This window comes from Oreochromis aureus, linkage group 17 (genome assembly GCF_013358895.1).
Source record: "Oreochromis aureus strain Israel breed Guangdong linkage group 17, ZZ_aureus, whole genome shotgun sequence".
NCBI lineage: Eukaryota > Metazoa > Chordata > Actinopteri > Cichliformes > Cichlidae > Oreochromis > Oreochromis aureus.
Genome location: NC_052958.1, coordinates 28,447,858 through 28,472,232, shown reverse-complemented (window position 1 = coordinate 28,472,232; position 24,375 = coordinate 28,447,858). Strand labels below are relative to the sequence as shown.

At 40.4% G+C, this 24,375-nt stretch overlaps 1 protein-coding gene across 2 annotated transcripts in view; it reads left to right on the top strand.

The window, feature by feature from the left end:
* nos1apa (nitric oxide synthase 1 (neuronal) adaptor protein a) overlaps nucleotides 1-24,375 on the top strand; it is a 216,299-nt gene that overhangs the window by 140,519 nt on the left and 51,405 nt on the right. For both annotated transcript variants that reach the window (XM_039600969.1, XM_039600970.1), the window contains exon 8: nucleotides 18,952-19,116. In XM_039600969.1, the coding sequence (XP_039456903.1) occupies nucleotides 18,952-19,116 (165 nt within the window). The remainder of the gene's footprint in view (nucleotides 1-18,951; nucleotides 19,117-24,375) is intronic.

Genomic DNA, 24,375 nt, shown 5'->3' with positions numbered 1-24,375 from the left:
TTAGTTTGTGATTGAATAAGTCAAGTTACAATTACATGCAGTCTGTTTGTGATAATACAGCACTTGAGTATTACAAATCTGTGACAACTGCAAATCTGTTGCCATCTACATACAAAAAAAGACGCTCACTTTGCTTTTTAAAAAATATACGTAGTTGCCAACCAGGTGATTCGAGTCCCCGATTGCAAAGCGATGAGTTGCAGACAAGTTGTTGGGCACACTCTGATTGTAAAGTGTTGGCAATCTGTGTTTGTAAAACAGCAGTTATTTTGCAAACCTTTAGCAATTGTCTGAGAGTAGCTGCAGGACAATCCGAGTCGGCCCACGACTGTATGGAGGCAGGTCGCTTTCAGCTGTTTCACAGGTGCTAACTGTGTACCTACGTGGTGATCAAAAGTGGTCGAGGGTGTCGTACACTCAGTCAGTTAGCCACCACAGCTACTTGAAATCAGTTGTCAAATATGAAAATATTCAATGCAGTCAACCGGCAACCTCCATTGTTTTCATAGATCTAGGACGGTTGCTGTCCTGTTTTTACTCTAATGTTCCAATATTTGAACTGAGCCATCAGGAAACCGAGTTAACAATAAAAACTGATTAAAAACCCTGAAAACCATCAATTTCACACCCGAGCCTCAACTCTCGCAGCTCGGTACCAAACGACTCACATACCAGTACCAGTCTGTGGCCCGGGGGTTGGGGAACGCTGCCCTATATCTAAAAAATCCATGTTGTGGAACTTTATCAAGCATTATGTGTGTCATGTACTAATTTAATTTACTGTATTATATGTGCCCGCCCCCCATCAAAGAGAGACTGACGCCTAGCAGATGTGGTTAAACTGTCCTTGTTTGTATATCAGCAACTAAACAGCATTTAGAATATTTAGGTCTCATTTACAACTTAAAGTATTGTGGGTTCAAGTGGATGAAACACAAATATTTAAAGAAAGAGTTTCAAAAATTGTGTCTTTGCATTAGAAGCTACACTCTAGTTTATTGTTGGGAAACCTGGCAAGAAATGAAGTATCTGCTTCAGTGTTTCGGGTTAACCTGACTCTAAAGGGGATCCAGAGTTTATACAGATTGTAAACTTTTTTTTCTCAAAGGCTTTCTTTAATGTAAGATTTAGTTGAGAAATCATAAAGTTTTCATTTTCATTTGAAGATGTAGTAAACTCCACTAAACTCAATGTTACACCAGCTCTGTGCTTGTGTATGGCATGACTGTTAAGAAAGTAGCTCCCACCACTTGGTTTCTTTCAGAAGCTATTAGCAGTGTGTTGGCAACTGAGCGCAGAGACGGCCAGATCATGTCTTTGCGTGGCCTTGTAGCGTTAGAGATTTGATTCTGCTCAGTCAGACCATCTGCTCTCTGGCCTGTGAAAACTCACCACTAGCATCTATCTATAACCAGAGAAAGGCTGTCTAGCCTGTTGGGAGGTGTGTGAGCATGGCTGTTTGGCCTGGCTGGCAGAGCAGCATAGTAACTGTTTTTTACTGGATTTACAGTTGTATGCAGGGGTGTAATTGTGTTTTTGATAGAGGAGGCAGTGGGAGGGAAACTCTACGTGATGAGGGCAGAGATGGGGTGCAGGGTGATGTTTATTATGCTACTGTTTGGCTCAAGACCTAGGGCTCCATATCAAGTTGGCAGCAGCGGTGCATTGTAATAATTTTATTATGTTTTTATTATTTATAGCTTCCCTTAGCCTGGCTTTGCTCAGTAGTGAGTGGACAAGTATAGCAACAAAGCCTGGACTGCTTTTATTTGTTACTTTCTATATTTATTCTTTTGAACCTGTAAAACATTGTCACAGTTACAGATAAGTCAGAAGTATACAGAAGTCAATCCTAACTTTAAGCTGTAGCGTTTTTTTGTATAACTTTATCAGTCTCTCACATCTTTGTGGAGGAATTTGGGCCCATTCTCCTTGACAGCATTGCTATAGTTCCTTGGTATTTGTGGGCATTTAATCTTGCGCAGCTCCGTTAGTGTCCCGCGTTACAGTCAGATTGGAGTTTGGACTTTAACTGGGCTCTTGCAACATCTCGATTCTTGAATTTTTCAGTGATTCTGTTGCATTTTCCTTTTGCATGATTCAACTTTAGCCAAGTTTTAGCTGTTGGACAGTTGGCCTCGCTTTTGACTCTAGAATACTTTGGTATACAGAGTTTGTGGTCAACTAAACAAGTGCAAGGTGTCCAGATCCTGTGGCTGCAAAACAAGCCCAAACCATCACCCCTCCGCAACTCTGTTTGACTGCTGGTAGGACTGTGCTGATGTCATGCATTTAGCTTTTGTTAAACGTGGTGCTGACGGTTATGGCCAAACATCTCCAGTTTGGTTTTCTTTGTCCAAAAGGCATTCTTAAAGAAGTCTTGTGGTTCGTTCAGATGCAATTTTGGAAACCTGAGTTGTGCTGCCATCGTCTTTTTAGAGAGAAGAGGGGTTCTCCCGGCAACTCTTCCAAACACACCCTACTTGTTCAGTCTTTTGTGCTGTACTGGACTTTAAAATGCTAACTGAGGCTTATAGAGTCAGAAATGTAGCTGTTGGGTTTGTTGCAGTTTCTCTGATCTCAGAGTGAATTTGCTGATGTGTACCTGACATTAAAGTACATTAAAGTATACCTGAATTCTCCAGACACACAACTGCTTCTGTAGAGGTGCTCACACAGACAGATGTGCAGTTAATAAAGTACATTTGATTAGCAGCACCTGGCAGCTACCTACTTGCTTAAATTCTTATGGAAGCAGTCAAAGTATACTTTCTTGTTTTTCACAGGACAACATAGAGCTCTGTGGAGATGTTCTTTTTTACTTTTGCTGTACTGTAGGACTTTGTGCATACCGCTGACATGCCAACTACCCTGGCAAAACAGCAGCATTTAACACCCTGGTAAGGCTCTCCAGACAGGCTACTGTTTTCGTCTTTTACAGAAAGGCGAAAACAGTAGCCTGTCTGGAGAGCCTTACACTAGCTTTATTCAGGCTAGTGTTCATTTTCTGTTGCTAAAAAGAATGTTAATAAGAGTCATGGACACTGCTGCTGTCTAGCCTGAATAAAACAATGCACCCAGATTTATTACTGAGTGCTCTTGAGAGAAAGGCTGTGGCCTGAAGAGTTGCCAGTTTTTTGGACAAAGTTGCAACATTTGCCAAACATTTCTGCTACTTAGCAAATTAAAGAGTTGCATTATTTATTCCCTCTGAAGCTCAGACGGTCATATTCACCCCGACTGATTTGGAGTATAGTTTTTGTTTATATATTTTTTTAATTTCTTGATGGTCTTTTTTTCATGAGATCTCATAAAACGCTCAGGGCTGTGCTTAATAAAGACTTAAAACAATAAAGACTTTTGCAGCTGATCAAACACACAAACCCACACATGTGCAATAAGACTGCTATATGTGCAATTCTTCTTCTGACGAAGTTGTATTTTTGTATTTTCCTACTCAGTTGTATATAGTATTTGTATTTCCTTTTTATTCGATTATATATATTATTCTATTCTATTTTATTCTATTGTATATGGTATTTTATTTTATTTTATTTTATTGCTTTCCAGTGTTTTCTAATTTCTGCTACATAACTTTGCACTTTGCTGTAACAAAACAAATTTCCCACCTGTGGGACTAATAAAGGTCATCTTATCTTATCTTATCTTAACTCTGGGTAACCAGGCTGTTCCTTATTCATCTTCAGTCAATGCTAAATAGTGAAACAGATGAGCTCCTAGGCAACACTCCAGGCCAGCGTTGAGTAAACGTCTCATCAAGACCCAAATGAGAGTGTTATGTCACCTCAGGCTTCAGGCGCACCGAAACATACCTGTTAACACACCACGTGAAGAGATGCCAGATTCTAAATCAGAGTTATAAAACCAAGCTATTCAGCTGGTTAACAGTCCTTGGGTCCCATTAACGTTAGTTATGAGACCCTTCATTACAGCCCCTGATTGAAAGCAACACGGCGTGAAATCACTGAAACAACGAGCTCTCGGCAGTGACCTCTATTCTCAGGTCACCGGAGGGAGCGAATGTCTGTGTGCGTGACACATTGTCGTGTGTTCATGTACTGTGTGTATTATTATTTTTTTTAAATTTTCTCTCCTCTACACATATCATCAATCATGCACTTTGACAGATTAAATGGAAATGTGCAGGGACAAGTGGGGGAAGGTAACGGTGAATAAGATGTATGTGTGTGTGCCTCTCCTGTGGCTTTGCGTTAGTACCTATATATATGCATTTTTTCTGTCACATAACCATGTGTACGCCTGTGTGTGTCTTTGTGTGTGCGTGTCCCTGAGGAAAGGGATTTGATTCACTACAGGGTTTCTTTGGAAGCTCATGAAAGGGAAAGCAGCCTGTGAGTGTTAAAGTTCATTCTCTTCCTGTCAGCTCCCATTAGACTGACAAATCCCTCGGCTGCCTGTGTTCAAATGATCCCAGAGGACTCCGAGAGCACGCATCAATCCTACCTTAGGCTTTCGGTCCATGGGGTTGAGTCAGGACGTCTACATTTAAAGGGCTTGCCTCAGGGATCACAAAACGTATTAATCCAAGGCAAATTACAAAGACAAGTCACTGGGTGCAATGGAGAGACAAAAGTGTGCTTTACATATTTCTCGCTACTCTTGTGTTTTTGGTGAAAGATAAATGCTTATCTAATGGATCAGTCACAGTAGAGTAAAAATAGGACACCAGTCTCCTTGTGACTACAACATCTTAGGGGTTTCCTGGTGATGTCATTGAATTTTCTTTTTGCTGTACGAGACCGATTGCAAGTATTTGCGGTGTCCTCTGTCTGCCCAGAGGTTAAGTGTGCAAAACCACTTTCAAACGCAAGGTGATTCCACAGGTCGTTGGGTGGAAAACAACCTGCATCCAAGCAGTCATGGCGTATCTCGTACTGGCTGCGATCACTCTTATACCGATTGAAAGTGAAGTTGCCGAACCCATTTTTTTTCAGTAGTTTGCATAAGAGTTCCACCATTGAATGAATAAAAATGTCACTCTGATTTCAAAGAAAAGTTTTGAAGCTTTTATTCAGAAACAAGAGATTAGTGGTCTACTTTAAACATAAGTATTTGTTATATTTTAGTGTGAAATAAAAATAGGAGGACGTACATGTTTATATTGACGTGCTTTAAAGTGTGACTTTACAACAAATGTAAAGTCCTGTCCTTCTTGAGTTTTTTTATTTTGTTTTTAGCTCTAATATGGCCTAATGTTGTTGAATCATTAGACAGGCTTCCCACGCACAAGCTACGGTGCCCAGTGGGTGAGAGTCAGAGTCTGTGTTTAGTTTGATGTGATTTTATTTTCCTTGATCTGAAGTCACTAAGATCAGTTAAAAGTTTCATGTGCTGATTGTTTGGGGGGGTTTTTCCTCCTATATTTCCCTTGTTATCAGTTTTACAGTTATTACAGTCTGGCTTTGGGATCACAACAAATAAAAGAAAGACACGAGGGAATAACCAAAATTAAGTTTAATTTAGCAGCAAAACGTTTTTCTTTTATCAAATCCAACAAAAATCCAGCCTTGGAAATGAGAGTGGCAGAAAAGCAATCTGCCTGGTGAACTCAAATCCAACTATATAAAAAATCAAAACTCGAATAGAAAAGAAAATTGTGTCAGAAGAGTGAGCTGCTATGAGGAAGAGGCAGGTTTTATAGATCCTAGACACAGTGGCCAGCTGCCTCCACTTTCTTGATTAATTCCATCTCGAGCCAACCAGGAACCATGGAAAATCTCATGGCCTAAACACGGGAGACCCACGGAATAATCTTGAGGCTGAAGGAGAGTAAATACCAACATATCAATCCAGTATTTGTTTAGGTCATACTTTGTTTTTTTAATTGAGGAAAACTGGAAGCAATAATAAGCAAAAATATTCATTTCAGTTTTATTTATATGGCACCAAAGTAACAATAGTTTCATCAAGGCACTTTATATTACAAGATAAAGAAAGACCCTGCAGCAATAGACACAAAAGCCAACAATCAGGCAACCCTCTATGAGCAAGCGTTTGGAAACAGTGGGGAGGAAAATCTCCCTTTTAACAGGAATAAACCTCCAGCAGAAACAGGCTTAGGGAGGGGCGGCCATCTGCTGCAATTGATTGGCGGTAAAAGGAGGGGGGCAGGACAAAAGACACACTGTGGAAATGCAGAGTGGTGTATAAGACATAGAGAGTGAAAAGAGGTGAGTGAACCCCCCAACAGCCTAGACCTATTGCCACATAACTAATGGAGCATTCAGGGTCACCTGATTCAGCCGAAAATATAAGCTTTATCAATAAATAAAGTGTACAAACCGTTGCTAGGAGAATAAACTTTCCCAAAATCATTGAAAAATCAACATTAGGGAAGAAGTTTATACAGAGCTTTGCTTGGCTTTTGACAATATTAATATCCCTCAAGTATGCAGTCTGCAAAAAAACAGCGTAGGGATCAAAGATGCAATACTGTGCAAAAGTCTTAAGCCACCATTCAGTTATTTATGTATTCAAGGAACCAGAGTGTTGGTGGGTTTCTACAAGACTTTAAAAATTTGTCTTTGGAATGTGGCTGCTTTTTCATGTATTGTGATTCATTAATTTAAAAAGTGATTCTCACGGAGCTATTAGCTAACAACCTGCCATATCTGGGCATGCTGTGCAGTGTGACCTTTAAAAATTTAAGGAAACTGGTTGAGTGACATCTATGATCACTGTCCAGAAGAGTGCAGTCATAGGAGCGACAAAGATACTCCACAGGACCCTCAAGCTCAAAGGCCTGTGGTAAAGGATACATATATATATGTATATATATATGTAGACACAAGGGATGCAAAGACCTGACACAGGACATGAGAGAAGCAGCTTGCCTTTCATTTCATCCATCTACTGTTCACCCTAGACTTATAAGAAATGGTCTCAGTTGGAAGTGTTGCTGTCAAGAAGCCATTATTAACAGATTGAAACTGCGAGAAAAGCTGCACAGCTGAGGTATGCCAAGTTATACAAGAACCGGACTGAAAATCAGTGGTAACAGGTGTGTCTGCAGCCCTCTGTAAAAGGCTGGGGGCTCTGTCATGGTTTGCATTTCAGCCGGCGGGGACTTTATCAAACTTGATGGGATTATGATTGCAGACAAATACTGTCAAAATTGATTTAATTTTCAGGCAGTACCATCTGGAAAATGTCTGATTGACAACACATTCATTTTTTCATATGACAATGATCTCAAAAACACGGCATACGTACATGATAGAAAAACGGACAGTTAAACTCATGAGTTATGGATTGGCCTCCCCAGAGTTCAGACCTCAGTGTTATTGAAGTAGTGAGGGGTTCAACCTGAAAGAGAGCAAAACAAAAGGCCACCAAGATCGGAATAAGCACCGAAGCTTCTCCGGGTTACTAGTATAGTTCTAATTTTACAGCCTAGTTCAATTGCTTTCCTCAAAATGATAATGAACATCGTGATACTTTCCTTTAACTTCTTGTAGCATGCTTCTGACACACCCTGCTGTTTTTCCTGTCAGTTGCATCTTTCAGAAATAGCGTTGTTCCTTTTTTTAAATACATAAGTACTTGTTTAATTTATGGTTCAATATAAAAATGAGTAGTTAAACAACTGCAACTGAGAATTTGAACATCTTCACTGAGTGTGAAAGCTTAGGTAGTCCAGTGTGACTCTAAACACCATAAATTCTGTTTTCACACGTGTGATTACTCGCCTGGCTTCAGGGCAAGAGGGTGATGATGTTGATGATGACATAAAGAATTGTAGAAAAGAGGGAAGAGGTGTGAGTAGCAAGTGCTGTTAACCTTGAAAGAGTCTATTCTCTTTCAGGAAGTTACAACTTTAGCACCACTGTTACGTATATTAAATCATAGCATTTATTTAGAGCCTGTTAGTCTATTTCATGAAACAATTTTAATCCTATTACCATGGCCTAAAAAAAGAAACATCCATGACTCTTCAGCCTTAAACTCATAGCTTCTAAGCTGCAGGCACACTCACACTTGGCCCTTTTCCCCGTCTCCACAGCAGCCTTACAGGACTTATCTTTCCAATGCTCTTCACACAAGCAGGCAATAAAAATGCAGCCTCTCAACTTTTCACTGTAAACTCAGCGGGGTTTTGTGAAACTGTCTCTTGACCCATTTATATTGGAGGCACTAGCTGAGGTGGTTTCTCTCTATAGCCTCACTGTCTGATTTGATTTCCCAGCATGCGTGTGCGCGCGTGTGCATGTGTGTATGTGTGTGCAGACTTGTAAAGTTGTGATACAACAGAAGTCTGCCAACAACCAAGGAGTCCCAAAGCCAAAATACTGTCATCCTGCAGACCTTAACATTTAAGCATGCCTCATTTTTACCCTCTATTTTTATCCACGTCTGCTTTTACATGCGTATATGTGGGAATGTTGTGGTATTTGGACCTGGTGTCATCCCATGTAGGAGGCTATTTGCTCTGAGCCTTTAACTCATGTGTTGTTGGCTGACAGCAAACCACAAAAAATGCGGCCAAAGAAAAGCCAAAGTAAAACTGTGACCTTTTCGCCTCAGGCAGGATTGAGTTAGTCCAGGATTGATCTGCATTCCAAAGCCTCAGATGATCATACATCTTTTTTACTTCCACACAGAGGGTTTGTTTCCCCGTTCATCATTTGCTTGTTCTGTCTCATCCATCATTACACTTTCCACTCCATTAGCCTGCGTTTTGTGTCGACATTCTTCTTCTTTCGGCTACTCCCTTTAGGGGGTCACCAAAGCAGATCACCCGCCTTCATCTCACCCTACCCCTAGCATCCTCCTTCAATACATCCATGAGTCTTTTCTGGGGTCTTCTTCTTTTTCTTCTCTCCTGGCAGCTTCATCTTCAACATCCTTTGTCCAAACCATCTCAGCTTTATACTGTTATACTCTGTTATACTCATCTATAATCTTGCCCATTTTGGTCACCTCCATTGGAAACCTTAACATCTTCAGCTCTACCCCCACTTTGAACCCATCTGTAAAGCTTGATTTAGACTTCTGTGGGAAATCGAAATCCTAACTTACGCTGTAACCAAAAAAAACTGTAACTTTCCACGCTATTTAAGTTGTTGCAGGCTGCGTCGACCCAACGTGTGGCAACATTTTTTGAGAGGTTCTTGGGAGTTTCTTCATCAGGTTACACAGAAGTGCAACTGCTTCTGACCTTTTCGGTGCTTCTCCATCAACACTCTTGGCATGCAGTCCATACTGCTCCATGTTGATTGTCACCTCTCCCACCTCTCATCTTTAAACAACTCTTTTTCATGGCATGGCTCATCAATATGATCCCTCTGTAGACAGCTCTGCACACCACCCTTGTAAATTGGATCGCGTACTCCTCTTCTCCATCTGTGAATCTCCAGTTGATACAAGTCCTTTCCTCCTTTCTTCGTGTCCAGCCTCGCATACAACACTAAGCCTTTTCAGTTTTTTTTTTTTTTTACCCCTACTCCATTTCTTTTCCTATCTTTACCATAGTGTACATAGGAAGAATTTTCCCGAGGACAGATTGACGACCTGTCCAAGGTCCACTCCACCTTTTGCCCCATGATAGCTGTAATAGGCTCCAGTCCCTCCCCCCAGATAGCTGGGTGGGTGGATGGGATGAATGGAGCTGTAACTGGCATGTCAGATCTGTAGAAGAAATTGCAAGGACGACTGTAGAAGTCCAATGTTGGATTAAGACAAATTAAACTACCACCCTGGCTTGCAAATCACCTAAATATAACCTGGAAGAAATTCAGGTGCACCACATAGGTTTTGCAGCAGACTTTCGCCAACTTGTTCACCGCTCCTAATTACATGTTACTTATTATTAATAACTGTTAACATAAGAGTTGTTTTGTATGAACCCCCTACAGAGCCTACTGCCTACTGTTTTTATACTACAGTAATAAGCAGCTCTCCCTTTGCTTCCCAGCTCTGAATCAGTCTCTGATTAGACATCTTGAAGCAAAACCAACAGAGCTTTGAGTAATAAGAACAGCCAGTGCCTCAAGTACAACGACATGCAAATTAATGCCCGCAACTATGTGACTGGCATCATTAAAAAGTAATGAGGCAGCCATTAGCCAGGGAAACGAGAAATGTCATTTAGATTAGCTTTGACAATAACAACAATGGCTGTGTTGAAAGAGCATCAAAAGCAGCTCAAATGATGCTAATGACACTAAGGGCAAAGAAATGTTCGACTTTGTTGCACGGTTGCAGATATTCCCTAACAAGCTCTGAGTCTAGCTTGCAGACTGTATGCATTATTTAAAAAACAAACAAAAAAAACAACCACCACCTGATGCTTGTGTCAGAAGTGAAGGACTCAGTGGAAATTGGAAAGGAAATGAAAAGGCTATTCTGAAGGATGGGACAACGAGGTTCCTTTCTATTCTTGGTCAGCTCAGAGTGTTGATCAGTGTGGCATGCTGGGCTGAAAATGTGGGTGAGCTTGACCACAAACTGTGGATGTGATTTTAAAACCTGCTGATTTAGTACACTCCTATTTCGACTTGTATCGGTACACAGCAGATATATCACTGAGACATCATTTGGTGATCATTTCCATGATCTTGTTACATACACCAAACAAAACAGACAGGCAGACTAAGCTAGCTAGCTAAATCAAAATGCAAGACAAAGGAAAATTCATGCTGAAGGCAAACAATCTCAGCTGGGACTGAGGTGGGAGAATGAGTAGCTTAAATCTTTACCAAGTGAAAAGAGGGGTCCATGTTTTTCCATTCTCTGTCAAGATGATCCCACACTACTTCAATAATGAGGAGGTCCAGACTCTGGAGAGGCCAATCCATGACTGATGAGCTTTGCTCTGTATGACTCCTATATGTGTATGTTTTTTACTGCACTGGCAGTATGTTTGGGATCACTGTCATGCTGAAAAAGAAAGTTGTTACCAGATACGATCCAGATGGTGTTACACTGTGGATCAAATCACTTTTCTCGCTTGAGATCTTCAGTGAAGACCATTTCTAATGAGGGCCAGGTACAAACCTCGGCTCGTGTATCAAATGTTTGCTGGATTATTTTCCTATTTCTAAAGGATATGAATTTATTGACTTCACTTTTCATCTGCTGGAGGTTGTTTTTTGGAGGGTTTGTTTTTTTTTGATAAGATGTTTGTTATGTGTAGACACAACTCTGGTACATCCCAGGGGTTAGGTGCTTTTTCTATGCTTGAATGATTCACAGGTCAGTGTTAAGTGGCTGAACAAACAAACAAACCCTCAGAAAGCACGGGGAACTATCCCACCACTTGAGCTCCTTGGAAGCAAAATATAAAAACGTGAAGGGCAGTTCAAATGTCTATACAGTACTGCATATTTACAGTTAGATCAAAGCATGTTTGTGGTTCTTGGTGTGATCCTCGTATTTCAACGTGGCACTGGGTAAACCTGATTTTGACACCCCTGCGTTAGAATATTGCTCTTTCAAGTAACCCCTGTCAAATAGTTGTACAAAGAAAACAAATTATTCAGAGAAATATCCAGTAATTAACTTAAAATCTACCAAGTCATTGCTGACCCATCTAGGGTATTGGTTGTAGTTAACATCCACCCTTTTTTTGAAAAAATGTAACCTGTTTTGTAGAAAACTGGAATGCCAAAATGAGTGGGAATTTATTTTAAAGAACGTCTACTTGTTTCTCAAACTTTGCCAATTTAGCCAACCCTGACACTAGGCAAGTCGTTGGTTAAACAATAGCAAGATGGCTAGGATATTAATAACAAAGTATCAAGACACAATAAATCAAACTATTGTTTTAAGTTAAACAGCTGTTTAGTCTTGCTTTTCACAACAAAGCTTTTTTAGCCCCAAATTCTTCTTCTTCTTATTATTATTATTATTCTATTGACCCCAAACCATTTTTTTGGAACATCCTTTGAACAATAACAGATTTGTTACATCAGGAGGCATCACGCTATCACTATATTATCATGAAGTCACCCTTAGAAGTAAAACATAGTGGAGGAGTAGTCTGCTAATGGATTTATTCATAGAAACGTGGACTGTTTGCCCAAGCACATCAAAACACTTCCGCCAAACTAAGATATTCCCTTATACTGCTACGACATAATGGCTGTTTAGGTTGATGTCATGCAATATTATTACAGGCAAAGCCACAGTAGAGTAATATGTCCAGATTTTATTTTATTTTTTTCTTCTCGAGAGCCCTTGATAAAGTTGTAAATCTGTAGCCAAGGCTGTCAGCAGTGAAGGAAGCCAGAACCTGTCAGACTGCACAGTGTTTTATAGCCAGCGTCCGTGTGTGTGCGTGTGTGCGTGTGTGTGTGTGCGTGTGTGTGTGTATGTGTATGTGTGTGGGTGGGAGGGCACTGTCTGTTTGACAGACAGAGAGCAGCTAGTGTAATCACAGCTGTAGGATGAGAAGTAAAAACTTCCTTTATCCCTCATCATCTATCTTTAGCTTCGTTTCCCTTTTCTCTGCTTCCCTGTTTTCTGTCTGCCCATCAATGAGTACAACCAGAGGCTAAAAGATAAAGGGAAGACTATAAAGGGACAGCTATGAACTTGTTAGCGTATGATGTAATAGCAACTTTTCCCTCTGAGTCAAACAGTTACGAGAAATTTCAGGAATATGTCTGATCCTCTTTAGCCCCCCCCTTCTCAGTTTGAATATTCACTCCAGTCTTCCATAATTGGCTTTTTCTGTTCTGTGGTAAACAAGTTTAGGATTCAGGCATTAACTGTTGTTTCTTATTCTGTGCAGTAAACAGTGCAGAGAGGCCGAGTCTGTGTTTGAATATGCAGGATTGTGTTTAACAAACTTCTAACTGTGAGTGCGCGGGTGTGAGCATTTCGTGTGTGGGTTTGACTCAGTGCCTGTCCTCGGCTTTTGTCGTCGGCATTGTGGATGTTTTTTATTTATCCACCCATTATCCGAAGTAATATACCCATTCTTGCGTCTCATATGGAAATTCAAAAGTTACTTTAAAAAAAATAGACGGATCTCATCACCAGTTTGGCTTCTTTTTTTTAATGAATGGACTTCTTGTACCCATTAACACAAAGATTACAAATGTTCACAACTGAGTGCCTTCTACGCCCACATTTCCCTGCTCCATTTAACATCCTTGACAGCTTTTCATATGCATCAACCCTCGCTAGCTCAGTCACCAGTTTTTTAGGAGTCACTCCAGGCATTGTGCAGTTTATGGGAATATGTTGGCATCCAGCATTCACACAGCTGTGTGGGCCCTCTGTGCAGTGGCATTTTTGGAGTTACAGGATTTGGCTCAGAGGAGGTGTGATGTGTCATGTGTTTCAGGGATAATAAAAATGTTTGGCACAAAAAGAATTATTCTCACTTTTACGTGTCCTTTTTTATTTATTGCAGTTGAAATTTTTTAAAGCAAACACAACAATTATATTTTGATATTATTTAAATTACACTATTCTACAATCAAACTTCATTTGATAAGGCTTCAGGTTCACTAGAAATGGCAAGACAGTCACTCACTCAGTCACAGACATTACAGTCTATCTGCTGCTTGGTTCTTAATACCTTTATTTATTTCAGACATTATTAGTCCATATCATTCTTAGAGTTTATATTCCAAGTGTGGCATCATTTTGAGAGGGGTTTGAACGACCCTGAGAAGCTGATACACAAACTCTGCAGCCAGTCTTTTGTTTGTCATCTTCAAAAGAGACTTATGACTTGAAGCTTGAAAGTAAAACGATAGCGTACTCTTACATCCACAGTCATGTAAAATGCATTGGGTTTTTTTTACTAATATTCCTGTGATTTACAGTAAATGGGAATGCAGAGTTTCAGACCTCCTCTGAAGTTAACATTAGCAAAAGAGCTGTGTGCTGGGAGCTTCATGGCTTGGGTTTCCAGGGCTGCGCAGCTCCTGTAGGTGTAGGTGTCCCACTGCTTTTGTCTATATGCTGTGTATTTGTTGCACAGGTTTTTTCTGCTGCTTTCAAAAATATATATTTTAAAACATATATTATTAGAATACAGTAAGCATACATCAAGTCAACTCTACAGTCACAAGACAAATCATTGCGTGCGTTATCCTCCTCCGACTCAAATAGGCACCACAAACTGATGATCTCATCAGCTTCTATGCAGCCAGAGTTGTCACTGTGACCTTAGGGCTAAAGCACTTCTGTTTGGGCTTCACTTTTCAAACCGTCTATTTTTTATATATAGTCTGTGACTACATCCTATAATTTATGGTTACTGCACCTGACAAACTTCATGTGTTTGGTCTGCATAGGAATTACCTTCCTTTGCCTGGAATCCTTTGTTTGATGCATAGTAAGCTGCTGTTTGCGTCTAGTATGGTACCATATATTTGGCCTGCCTGAGCTTTTTTGTTCACCATTGATGTTATATGAGGGGGAAAATGACAACTCTCGAACTACCCACATCCCAAAGAAGCTGGAATTTCCTATGTGCTTCCTCAAAACTGCTTATTAGGTGCTAGAACAGCTCCAGTCCTCCGTGACACATTCTTTGGATGTTGACAATGGATTTTGCAAAAGCAGTATAATGACTTTTATAATATGCAGTTATGGCATAGACAATCACTGTTATAAGTGATGGGAAACATCACTGATAGTAAACAGTTTATCAGATGGGAAAATGTTGCAGATGACTAAATCAGTGTACTTTTGGAATGGGATTTCTTTCCATCTGTGTTATGTCTTCTTCTGCGCCAGCTGACAGTCTATTTATGTCTGTCTTCTCCTTCTGTTTCTCTGTAATTGGGAATAGTTCCTGTGTCCACAGCGCTCGTAAGCCAAACATGCCATCCTCTTTCCTCTGTGTTGCTTTAAGTGCTGAATTATCTTATTCGCGCTTCCAGTTGCTAAACCTTCTCTGGCTGACAACCCAGCTTCAAAGCTACCGCAATAATCCTGCTTAACGTCCCTTACTTAACAGCTGAGCAGTTGTTTTACGTATCACGGAGTAACTCCAATGGAATAAAGGTGAAGGAGGTGTGTGTTAAAAAGAGGCACTTTAGAGAAAACACGTTTATCGGAATCGGTTACTGAGAAGTCATCCCCAACAAATTCTCTCTTATCTCACATTTATACACGCACACACTCTCACTCATTCTGGAGACTTCTTTATTATTATCCAAATCATGATGGCGCCAAACAACCTGTCAACCTGGATAACTTCCTCTCGTTAACTTAAAAGGTCCGTGTCAGGCAGGCCATCAGTCACATTTTCGTCTCATGCAGAGTGCATCTGCTCTGGGTGTCTCCAGAAGGCATGAGAGACAGACGGTGAAGTATTTTGGCGTGGATTCCTTAAGGCAGGTTAACTTCAATTTTATCAGTTGTCTGATTGCCAGTCGCCCCCACCGTCCAATACCGTTCCATTCATTATGAAGCACTTTGCCCTCGAATACACAGCAGCTCTATTCAATAGCTTTTGATATCCACGTATATCTGGCTGGCTATCTGGGCGTGCAGATCTCTGATGATCTCTCCTGGACTGCAAATACCACGGCGGTGGTAAAAAAGGCCCAGCAGCGTCTCCACTTTCTGAGAGTGCTCAGGAGGAACAACCTGGAGGAGAGGCTGCTGGTGACATTCTACAGAGCCACCATAGAGAGCATCCTAACGTACAGCATAACAACATGGTATGCAGGGTGCTCAGTTGCAGACAGGAAAGCACTGCAGAGGGTCATCAACACAGCCCAGAAGATCACTGGCTGCTCTCTGCCCAGCCTGGAGGTCATTGCAAACTCTCGGTACCTCAGCAGAGCTGGCAATATCATCAAGGACCATTCTCACCCCAGCAATCAACTGTTTGAACTATTACCATCAGGCCGACGGTACAGGTCACATAAAACCAGGACAAACAGATTCAGGGATAGCTTCTTTCCCAGAGCTATCACCATAGTAAATAAGCATAAAAACAATTGAAACTGCTTAGCTACTCCATACTGTCACCGTCAATTATTATGCTGCTATTCTTACTGTCATTATATTAATGCTGCTATCCTGTATATATTGTACTTACTATTGTTTGTTTTAATGTACCTTTTATATTCTACATTTATATTTATTATTGTATTTTTGCACCAAGGGAGTGGCACTCCAATTTCGTTGTACCCTGTACAATGACAATAAAGGCTATTCTATTCTATCCAACTGGCAGTTTTGTCAGAAACTGGTAGCATCACAGGTGTATGCACAAGGTGGTCTCTGGTGTTGGTGCTATGATATACTGGTTGTGCAAACTGGTCTATTTTTAAGGGTGACAATGTCCACATTAGGAGGTAAGAGAGGTGGCAGTGGAAGTGATACCACCCAGTGGTTTCTGGACTTCACATTTTAAAGCATCCACTTTGGGGCGATGGCCACCACCAGCTTGTTCTTGGAGCCAGGTGTAACTGGTTGGAGGGCTGCTTTATCAGCATGAAAGTTTGGTTACTAAGCTGTAGCCACAGACGACGCAGTGATGAATGGCACGTTAATAAATACAGACTTTATGGTCACTAAAATTAGATTGCAGGCCATCAAGCCATAATATATATCCACCCATTTAAAAATCCTCCAACCACACAAACTCAGCGAAACAGTCACTTTCAAGACGGGTGGAGTTCAGTAACTTCAATTAAAAGAGGCCATCTACACAGCATGTGCTGTTACACAGATCAGTCAAAGCAGCCACGCTCCTAACTTTAAGTCGAGACAGCATTTAGGTGTTTTTAAATAATCAATTTGGCTCGCTTTTGAAGCCAGCCTCCGGTGACCCTTAAGGAACTGCAGTTTTTGGCACTTGGCTTCATTTATTAGGCCCCGAGGTTTCCGAATTTATGTGAGCTCGCTGTTAGACCCCTCTCGCTACTGCCATGACTGGTCCATCACAGCAAAGGGCACTTAATGTTTTACCTTTGGGGCACTACATGGCCTTCAGCCTGTATCAGTCTATTTGGTAAATGCCTTTGGGGCAAAACATGTACGCTGTACTCTCAAGGTCTCCGTGTTGGTCTGAGAGTGCTTTTTTTTTTTATTCCTCTATATCAATGTGTAATACTCTGTTTTTAAGGACCGCTTCAAGAGGGGATTTAATACCTGCATTTATCTCTCTATCTGCTGAAGGAAAAGAAAATATGGCCGTGTATTTTGGGACCAGCAGGTGTTTTAAATGTATTTCCATGTTGTGTCTGCTTGGATGTCATCATTAGCATGGATTATGAGATATTTTATTTGGCCATTGTATTACAGAAATATATACTATTTGGCTAGTTGAATGACGGAAAAGCCACGAAGTGTGACCGGTAACTAAAGCCTTGAAACTATTATACGATGCTTCGTGGCGTTAGATGAAGGAGAACTGATTCCCAAAGCTCATTATTGTTGGAGTGGAGCATTTCAGTGCTACTGATCTGCATTCCAGGGCAGCACCACTCATTCCACACTGGTGCAACTAATCAGCAACTCTACATTTTAAATTCAGATTGTTGTTTTGATGACGGCTTGTTCTCCAAGGCATTTTATTGACGCTATTGCTTGTCCTGATTGTATTTATTTATTCATTAGCAAAGCCTTTTCTTTTCTTTCTCTTTTTTTACTTTTTATTTGCATCATCAGCTTCTCATGAGCAAGTTCCAAAAAGTGTTTGAAGTAGTACACGGTAAAAACAAGCATGAATGTGCAATTTTAACAGATACAACTGCAACATGTGAAGCAAAACACAAGCTCTGATATTCATTTTTCTTTTTATCGTGCACATGAAATATTATGTTTTATGAAATTGTGTATTCCTTAAATATTTGGGTCATTTGATATGTCCTGTACTACTTATTAGCAGTGTTGGGGTCGTTACTCACTACTGTAGAAACATGGATAGGTGGAAATGGGGGTTATAGTGCTGCAAGTCTGACTGCTCATCACTGCCTCTGTTACCTGTTGTAGTTCAGGCTCTGGCGGCTGGGCTGGGCTCAGCATTCACTCATCTTTAACATCATTCTGGGTTCTTGGCTAGCTTTGTGTTAGCATGCTGTCTGTGCAAACGCCAAAGAGAGACAAAGTTGTGTTAACAGTTGTTTCTGTTCTGGACGTAGTTTGCATTTCACTACAACACTCTTGTTCTTTAGTGCAATAACAATTTAATGTCCAATCCTCAAAAGCTGTAGATCACTCCAACAGTTTCCTCCGCATCACAAAGTAAAATCAGCTGATTACAGCCAACCGTAGTAATAAGACGTGAAGGCAGCGCCATGCACAAAACTGCTGTAAATAACAGATTTAACAGGACAGTGTGTATCGTCTTTTTAAACTGATATTTCGAAAGCATTCTGTCTTTTTGTTGTTGTTGTGATTTGTATTTTGAAAGGCGGTGTAAATAAATAATGTACTTACTTACTGCTCCCTTCACAAAACACCACACGCTGACTACTGGAACAGACAGTGTGTCCAACAGGCACCTCGCAGACTGTCAACTAGCAGCTTTGTTAAACAGTGCCTGCATGAGCAAGGCTAAGATGTATGACATCTTCCCTTTTTTGACACTTTGGATGATATATGATACACTTGCATTAGGTAGCACAATGTGCCATTAGTACACTGACGGTTGCTGGATATATGTTTCGGGACTTGTATGTAGATATTCTGTCAGAAACCATGACAAACTACTTGTTGAATTGAACTATTTTCAACTTTTACAACCAATTTCTCGTTATATTATAACAAACATACTTTGATTTTTGAAAAATGCCATCCGGGAGGGGCTGAGATGGATGGATAGATGGATGGATGGACTTATGTAACATTTATTGTTGTATTTTTGGTCCACAGTGATTCATTTGAAGGCTCTTCCACCCGTAAATGTGCTCATAATAACAAGTTTGCAGGATTTTCTGTTTGAAGCCTCATCATGCTGACCTCATTTCCTCCTTTTCCCTCTGGTAGCAGCCTTCAGAGGAGGCTTCCCTGCTGGTGTCCAGCCCCAAGATGCTGCTCCCAGCATCAGGCATACTGCCACCCAGCACCCCGTTGTCTGTGCACCACCAGATCCAACTGCTCCAGCAACAGCTCCAGCAGCAACAGCAGCAGACACAAGTGGCTGTGGCACAGGTGAGTGTCATCCAGTGACATTATGTCTCCCATGAAATCTGCTTGCACAGGAATAAAAATGTGCTTTTTTATACATTTAAATTACATTTCACATCACTCCAGTACTTTCACACTGCTCACTACGATCCTCACCATAGTGAGGTTGCTAAATTTCTGCAGAGTAAATTGTTACGAACCTCCAAACTTCATGTGGCCTCTTTTCAGCTGTAGCCTTATGGGTAAGGTTGCAGAATGTAAGAGAAGATGAGCACAGAGAAAACACTGTAGCTATGGTCATTGTGATCGCTCATATATTTATTCACTATTAAAATATAGATGCAAAATAAAATAGAAATAGAGCAACAGTCCGGTATAAGCTAACGAATTATGAACAGTGTATTGGTACACTGCTGATTGATTTTAAATCAATACACAGCACTAACCCACAGGCCTCAGTTTAAGGGCACATTTCTTCCACCTTTAGGTTGCAACAGCCACACCCTCCGTTTGCCCGCCCATGCTATATCAGTTACTGTTTCTGCTGTGTACAAGGATGCTAGAGCAACTTGTAGCTTGCTGCAAAAAAACATCTCTAACTGGGACTTGTTATTCTGTTTTCCATCCGACTTTGCTGAAGTAGCTATTCAGGATTGACAGCTCAGAATAATCCTTCTTTGCATTCGAATAGGACTTGGTGAGTCCCTTAGTTCACCTACTGTCTGAAACAAGCTGTTTACGCTCGCTCCACCCACCTTTAAACCAACATTGTTCTGACAGCTGGCGCTGAGTGCCTGAAAGGGAAAATTTAGAGCAGTCTGAACCCTGAGCTTTTGGCTCACAGGGATTACTTATACATACACGTGATCTGAAACTTTGGCCATGTTTAATATGAGCATCAATCACTGTAATAGTGACTGAAAATGAGCCAAAAGAATAATAGGCCTCTTTTCATTTTGTATTAACAGTAATTTCTGAATTCCCTTGGGGGGAAAGGATAATCAGTGGAATGACTCACGGGTCAGTGACAAATTAAGGAGATCAACACATGCCTGTGGTCTTGGAGAGGAAAAAAGTGCAAAGTACATCCAGCATGAGACATCAGTCATCCAGTTTGAGTGGCTGTAGTGGGGAAAGAGAACAGTGACAGAAATGGCTTTGGGCTTGCGAGCTGGATCAACACACATACACAGAAGGCCTTAAGATTAAGATTAGAAAGTGCCATTTCGTAGCTCAACACGCTTTTTCTTGTGCATTCTTGCACTCACACTGCTGACCCAGAAGCATCCCAGAGAGTTAAATTCTGACGTGTCACAGCTTCTAGAGAGGGAGGCGGAGGTCCTGATTAAACTGCCCGGCCACGCTGAACTTAACTGTTCTCATCTTAAGCTGAAGATGAACAAACAAACTGCTGCCACAACTGACAAATCACACATTCAGACTGAGCATGCCCATACATAGGTGCGATCAATTACACACTAATAAGGCCAAAGGTAGCTGCCCACGGGCAGAGGAACTAGCGTGTGTATTTTTTTTTAATGTATCAAAACTGCTTTGGAACATGAAGTAACGATTTTCACCTCGTGAAATGTTTCAAACGAGTGCGTTCCAGCCATTTGTGTCTGACCTTGGTTCTTTTGCCATTTAGCAAGGTTTCCCAAGTGATCGTAACTTGTCTGAGATGCTGTAGCAGTTTGTTTCCACACAGCATCTAAATTAGTTTCTCCTCAGTTTATTTCCTTAAAGGCTTCTGGCTGCACTCTGCTGTTTTCACCATCCATCTCTGCAATGCTTAAATAACTATCTCAGCAATCAATCAAAAAATTGACAGAAAAATAATCTAATATCGAATTATTTATAAGGCTTAACTTCTCAACTTAATGAGGTCAAAACTTATATATACTTAAGTATAAAAAATATCTTCATTACTTCTTTACTCGTTTTTGCTTGTGGTCTTAATCAGGGTTGTCATAGAAACATATTACATCTATTGGACATAATTTAGGTATAAATTACAAAGCAACCATTCATATACCATGCTAACAGACTGATTAAAATTCAATTTCATTCACCAAGACGGGGGACAAATGACTTTTTTTAAGCCAGAATTAAATGGATTTTTACTTTTTGACAGATATTTCCTCACTTTAAAACGTAACTATACAGACGACCATTTCTCTTCTTGTTTTAATTTCAGAATTTCAACATGTACACACACACACACACACACACACAAAATCTCCTTTATCAGTGTGCTGATGTGAATCTCCTGAGCATTCATAATGACTGATATCACTTCTGTTTGCCAACAGAAGTGATTTGTGCTGTTTGTGGCCAAGAAAAACTATTAAGCCCTCTCCCACTGGTCCAGTCAAACTCGGTCTCTCTGATGTATAAGCATAAACTTTTCTGAAGCCGCTTCTAAGCACTATTAATAAGGAAAGGCAGCTAACTCTAGTAATAAAGGTCAAACAGTAGAAAAGAAAAGGCTGCATGGTTCTGCTCAGATAGTCCCAATTATGGATGAAGTCACAGAGGAAGAGAGGAACAAGGAGATCATCTGGCTGACACGCCAGTCTAATGTGTAAAGATGTGTTTGCACATGCACGTCTTTAGCTCTGTGTATTTTGTGTAATTTAGAGTTCTACAGTTAGTTTACTTTTCAAAACTAATAGTCGTCCCTGGCGTCTTTGCTTCAGTTTCACACCAATAAATGAAAATGACAGTTTTAGGTTTTTTTTCAGGGGATGTGCTGAAAGTAAGTTTTGCTGGATGACAAAGTAACCTACTTAGTCATGTTTAAGGCAGCTGTAGTTCTTGTTTGTGGTTCTAATGTCTCAAACAGGGAGTCCCTTCTGATTTTTAGAGCTGTCAGACACGAGTGCATAGTGCTGTTATACAATAACAAATCAGCCACCCACAACTTTGATAAACAAAGCCAGAAAAAAACATAAGGAATTTGAGTTTCGCCAGGACTCCAGTGTATATACGCATAAATTATAAAAATTATCTAAGGACTTGAAATGTGAGTAAAAATACTGAAACAGGCTCAACAGCTTTTTTTAACAGATAAAATGGGATACAGAGACATCAACGTTCTGTGTTTACATGGCTTTCAGACATTTGTCCTCAAGACAATGTGCTCTTTGTTATAAGCAATAAGCAAATCAACTTTTTTGAACTTGTTTTATCAGTCAGACAAAGACACGTGCCATTGTACTTGGCAATGAAATCATTCCATGAAGAATCAGTCAGCTGTCCCCTTCAGAATCAATTGGGGGGGTTTTGTAGGTACTATTCGTGTATTTAATGAAGTCATGTGAATTTTCACCTTTAGACTGCAGCAATTGTCCATGTTACAAAAAAGAGCCTCAAAGTGCATGATGTTAGGTTGAATTTTTCCACTTCAATAAATGAAATTAGTTGGAATTAATGAATAATTTGCGTCATTTTTGCAGCATTTTCTGAGCTTTTATTTTGTAAGTACAGGAGCTAACCACGTGATGTTTTCATTGCTGAAAAACTGTAAACAAATTAAATTTCTTCCACTCAAAGTCCCACTTTTTCATAGTTTCAAGCATCTTTTTAAGCATCTTTAAGCATCAAAATCAGGCATATATCAGAACTTTGTAGCAAAACTACACTAGACTAATGTCTATGACAGAGAGTAACAGACACAAGTAACAGAATAAAGTGTAGTTTGGTTAAACGTCACCATATAATTTATTGCTATAGCGTGCCATATAGCTGTAAGGCAAAAATACATTTCAAGAGAAGGTCATTGGTTTGATCCCAGGATTCTCCGTTCTTCATTCTGAAGTGTCGCTGTGCAAAGTGCTGAGCCCCAAATTGCCCTGATACACCCAGTATGTGATACGTGGGTGACACAAATACTATATAAACCCTGTTTAATCATTTAGTTTGAAAAGAATCAACTGCACTAAGCTTGTTTTGTTTTAATGTTATTGTCACAGTCCTTTGGGCTGGTTTCGGCACATATGCTGTTTGGAGACCCAACAGCAGAACAAGCGCTGACAAGTTTGAAAGGTAATCGTGTTCTCATGGTTTTAATATTTCTGCCACAGTTTAATTACCGGTAAGAAAATGTGAAAAATCTGTGCCGCCAATTCACCGGAATGCAGAATTAGGTGTCTTGTCTGTCAAAACTTCCTGACGGAGAGTCCTCCCACACTCCCTCCCAACCATTAGCTTCCTATTTATACTTGAGGAAATAAGATAGTGATTTAATATCCTCAGACTCTATTAATCAATTCACTGATTAAAAGAGAAAATGAATCTGCATCTGTTTTGAGAAATGATTCAGTCATGTTTTGAAGCAAATTTGTGTCAGTGTCTTTAAAGTAATATCCTCTGTTTCCAGCTTTGGAAGCTGAAATTAATAGAGGTTTGGAACAGAGACAAATCTGAAGATGTGATCAAAATCAGCATGTTTATCTACACGAAAAATCATTGTGTCCATAATTTTCTTTCTATTTGTCCCACTGTCTGCATATCTTAGCTGGATAGGCTCCCAGCTGTATTGCAGAGTGATGGATGGAAGCAGCAGCGTTTTAAAAAAAATTTTTTGTCCCAGGTTATTATGGAAGAAATTACCATAAGGGGTGAAGAAGAGATTACTTTCAGTGTGACCCCGTGTGCTGCTGAAAATAACGGTGACTTTGAGGTTCAACCAGGGAACTGGAAAAATATTCTCACATTTGAACTGTGCCGCAGAGCCCGAGCAGAGGTCACAGTAAATGGAGGTAAATTAGTGAGCTAGCCAACACTAATCACAGCTCACTTAGAGATGAGTGGAAGTGGAGATGTTTAATGAAGTCTTGAAATCGAGGGAGATACGGTAGCTATCTGTTTCAGGACAACTCATGTCTGCAGCTGCTGCTCAGCCTCTGCTTAATGGAATCTGACATCTGGCTTTTGGTCTTTTTAGCTTGTTTCAGAGCTTTTTCAGTCATTTCTTGCTTTCTTTGTCCTCTCTCATGTCTTTCCTGCCACACACTGCTTTCAGTTTTTCATCTTCTTCCATTGCTCTTTCCTTTGCACATTTCCTTTCCTTCCATTCTGCCTCCGTGTGTTTAGCACGTTCAGTTCTGCTGCCTCTCTTTCCCACACCGCTGCTTTTCTGGTTCTCCCTCACTCTGCCAAGCCCGCTCTTGCCGTCTTACCCGCATTACAAGTATGAGTGCATTTCTAATGATTTCTTTATCATTGCACCAGTAGAAATGATAATGTTCCCTTTAGTGCTCTCCTGCAATGAGATAAAAA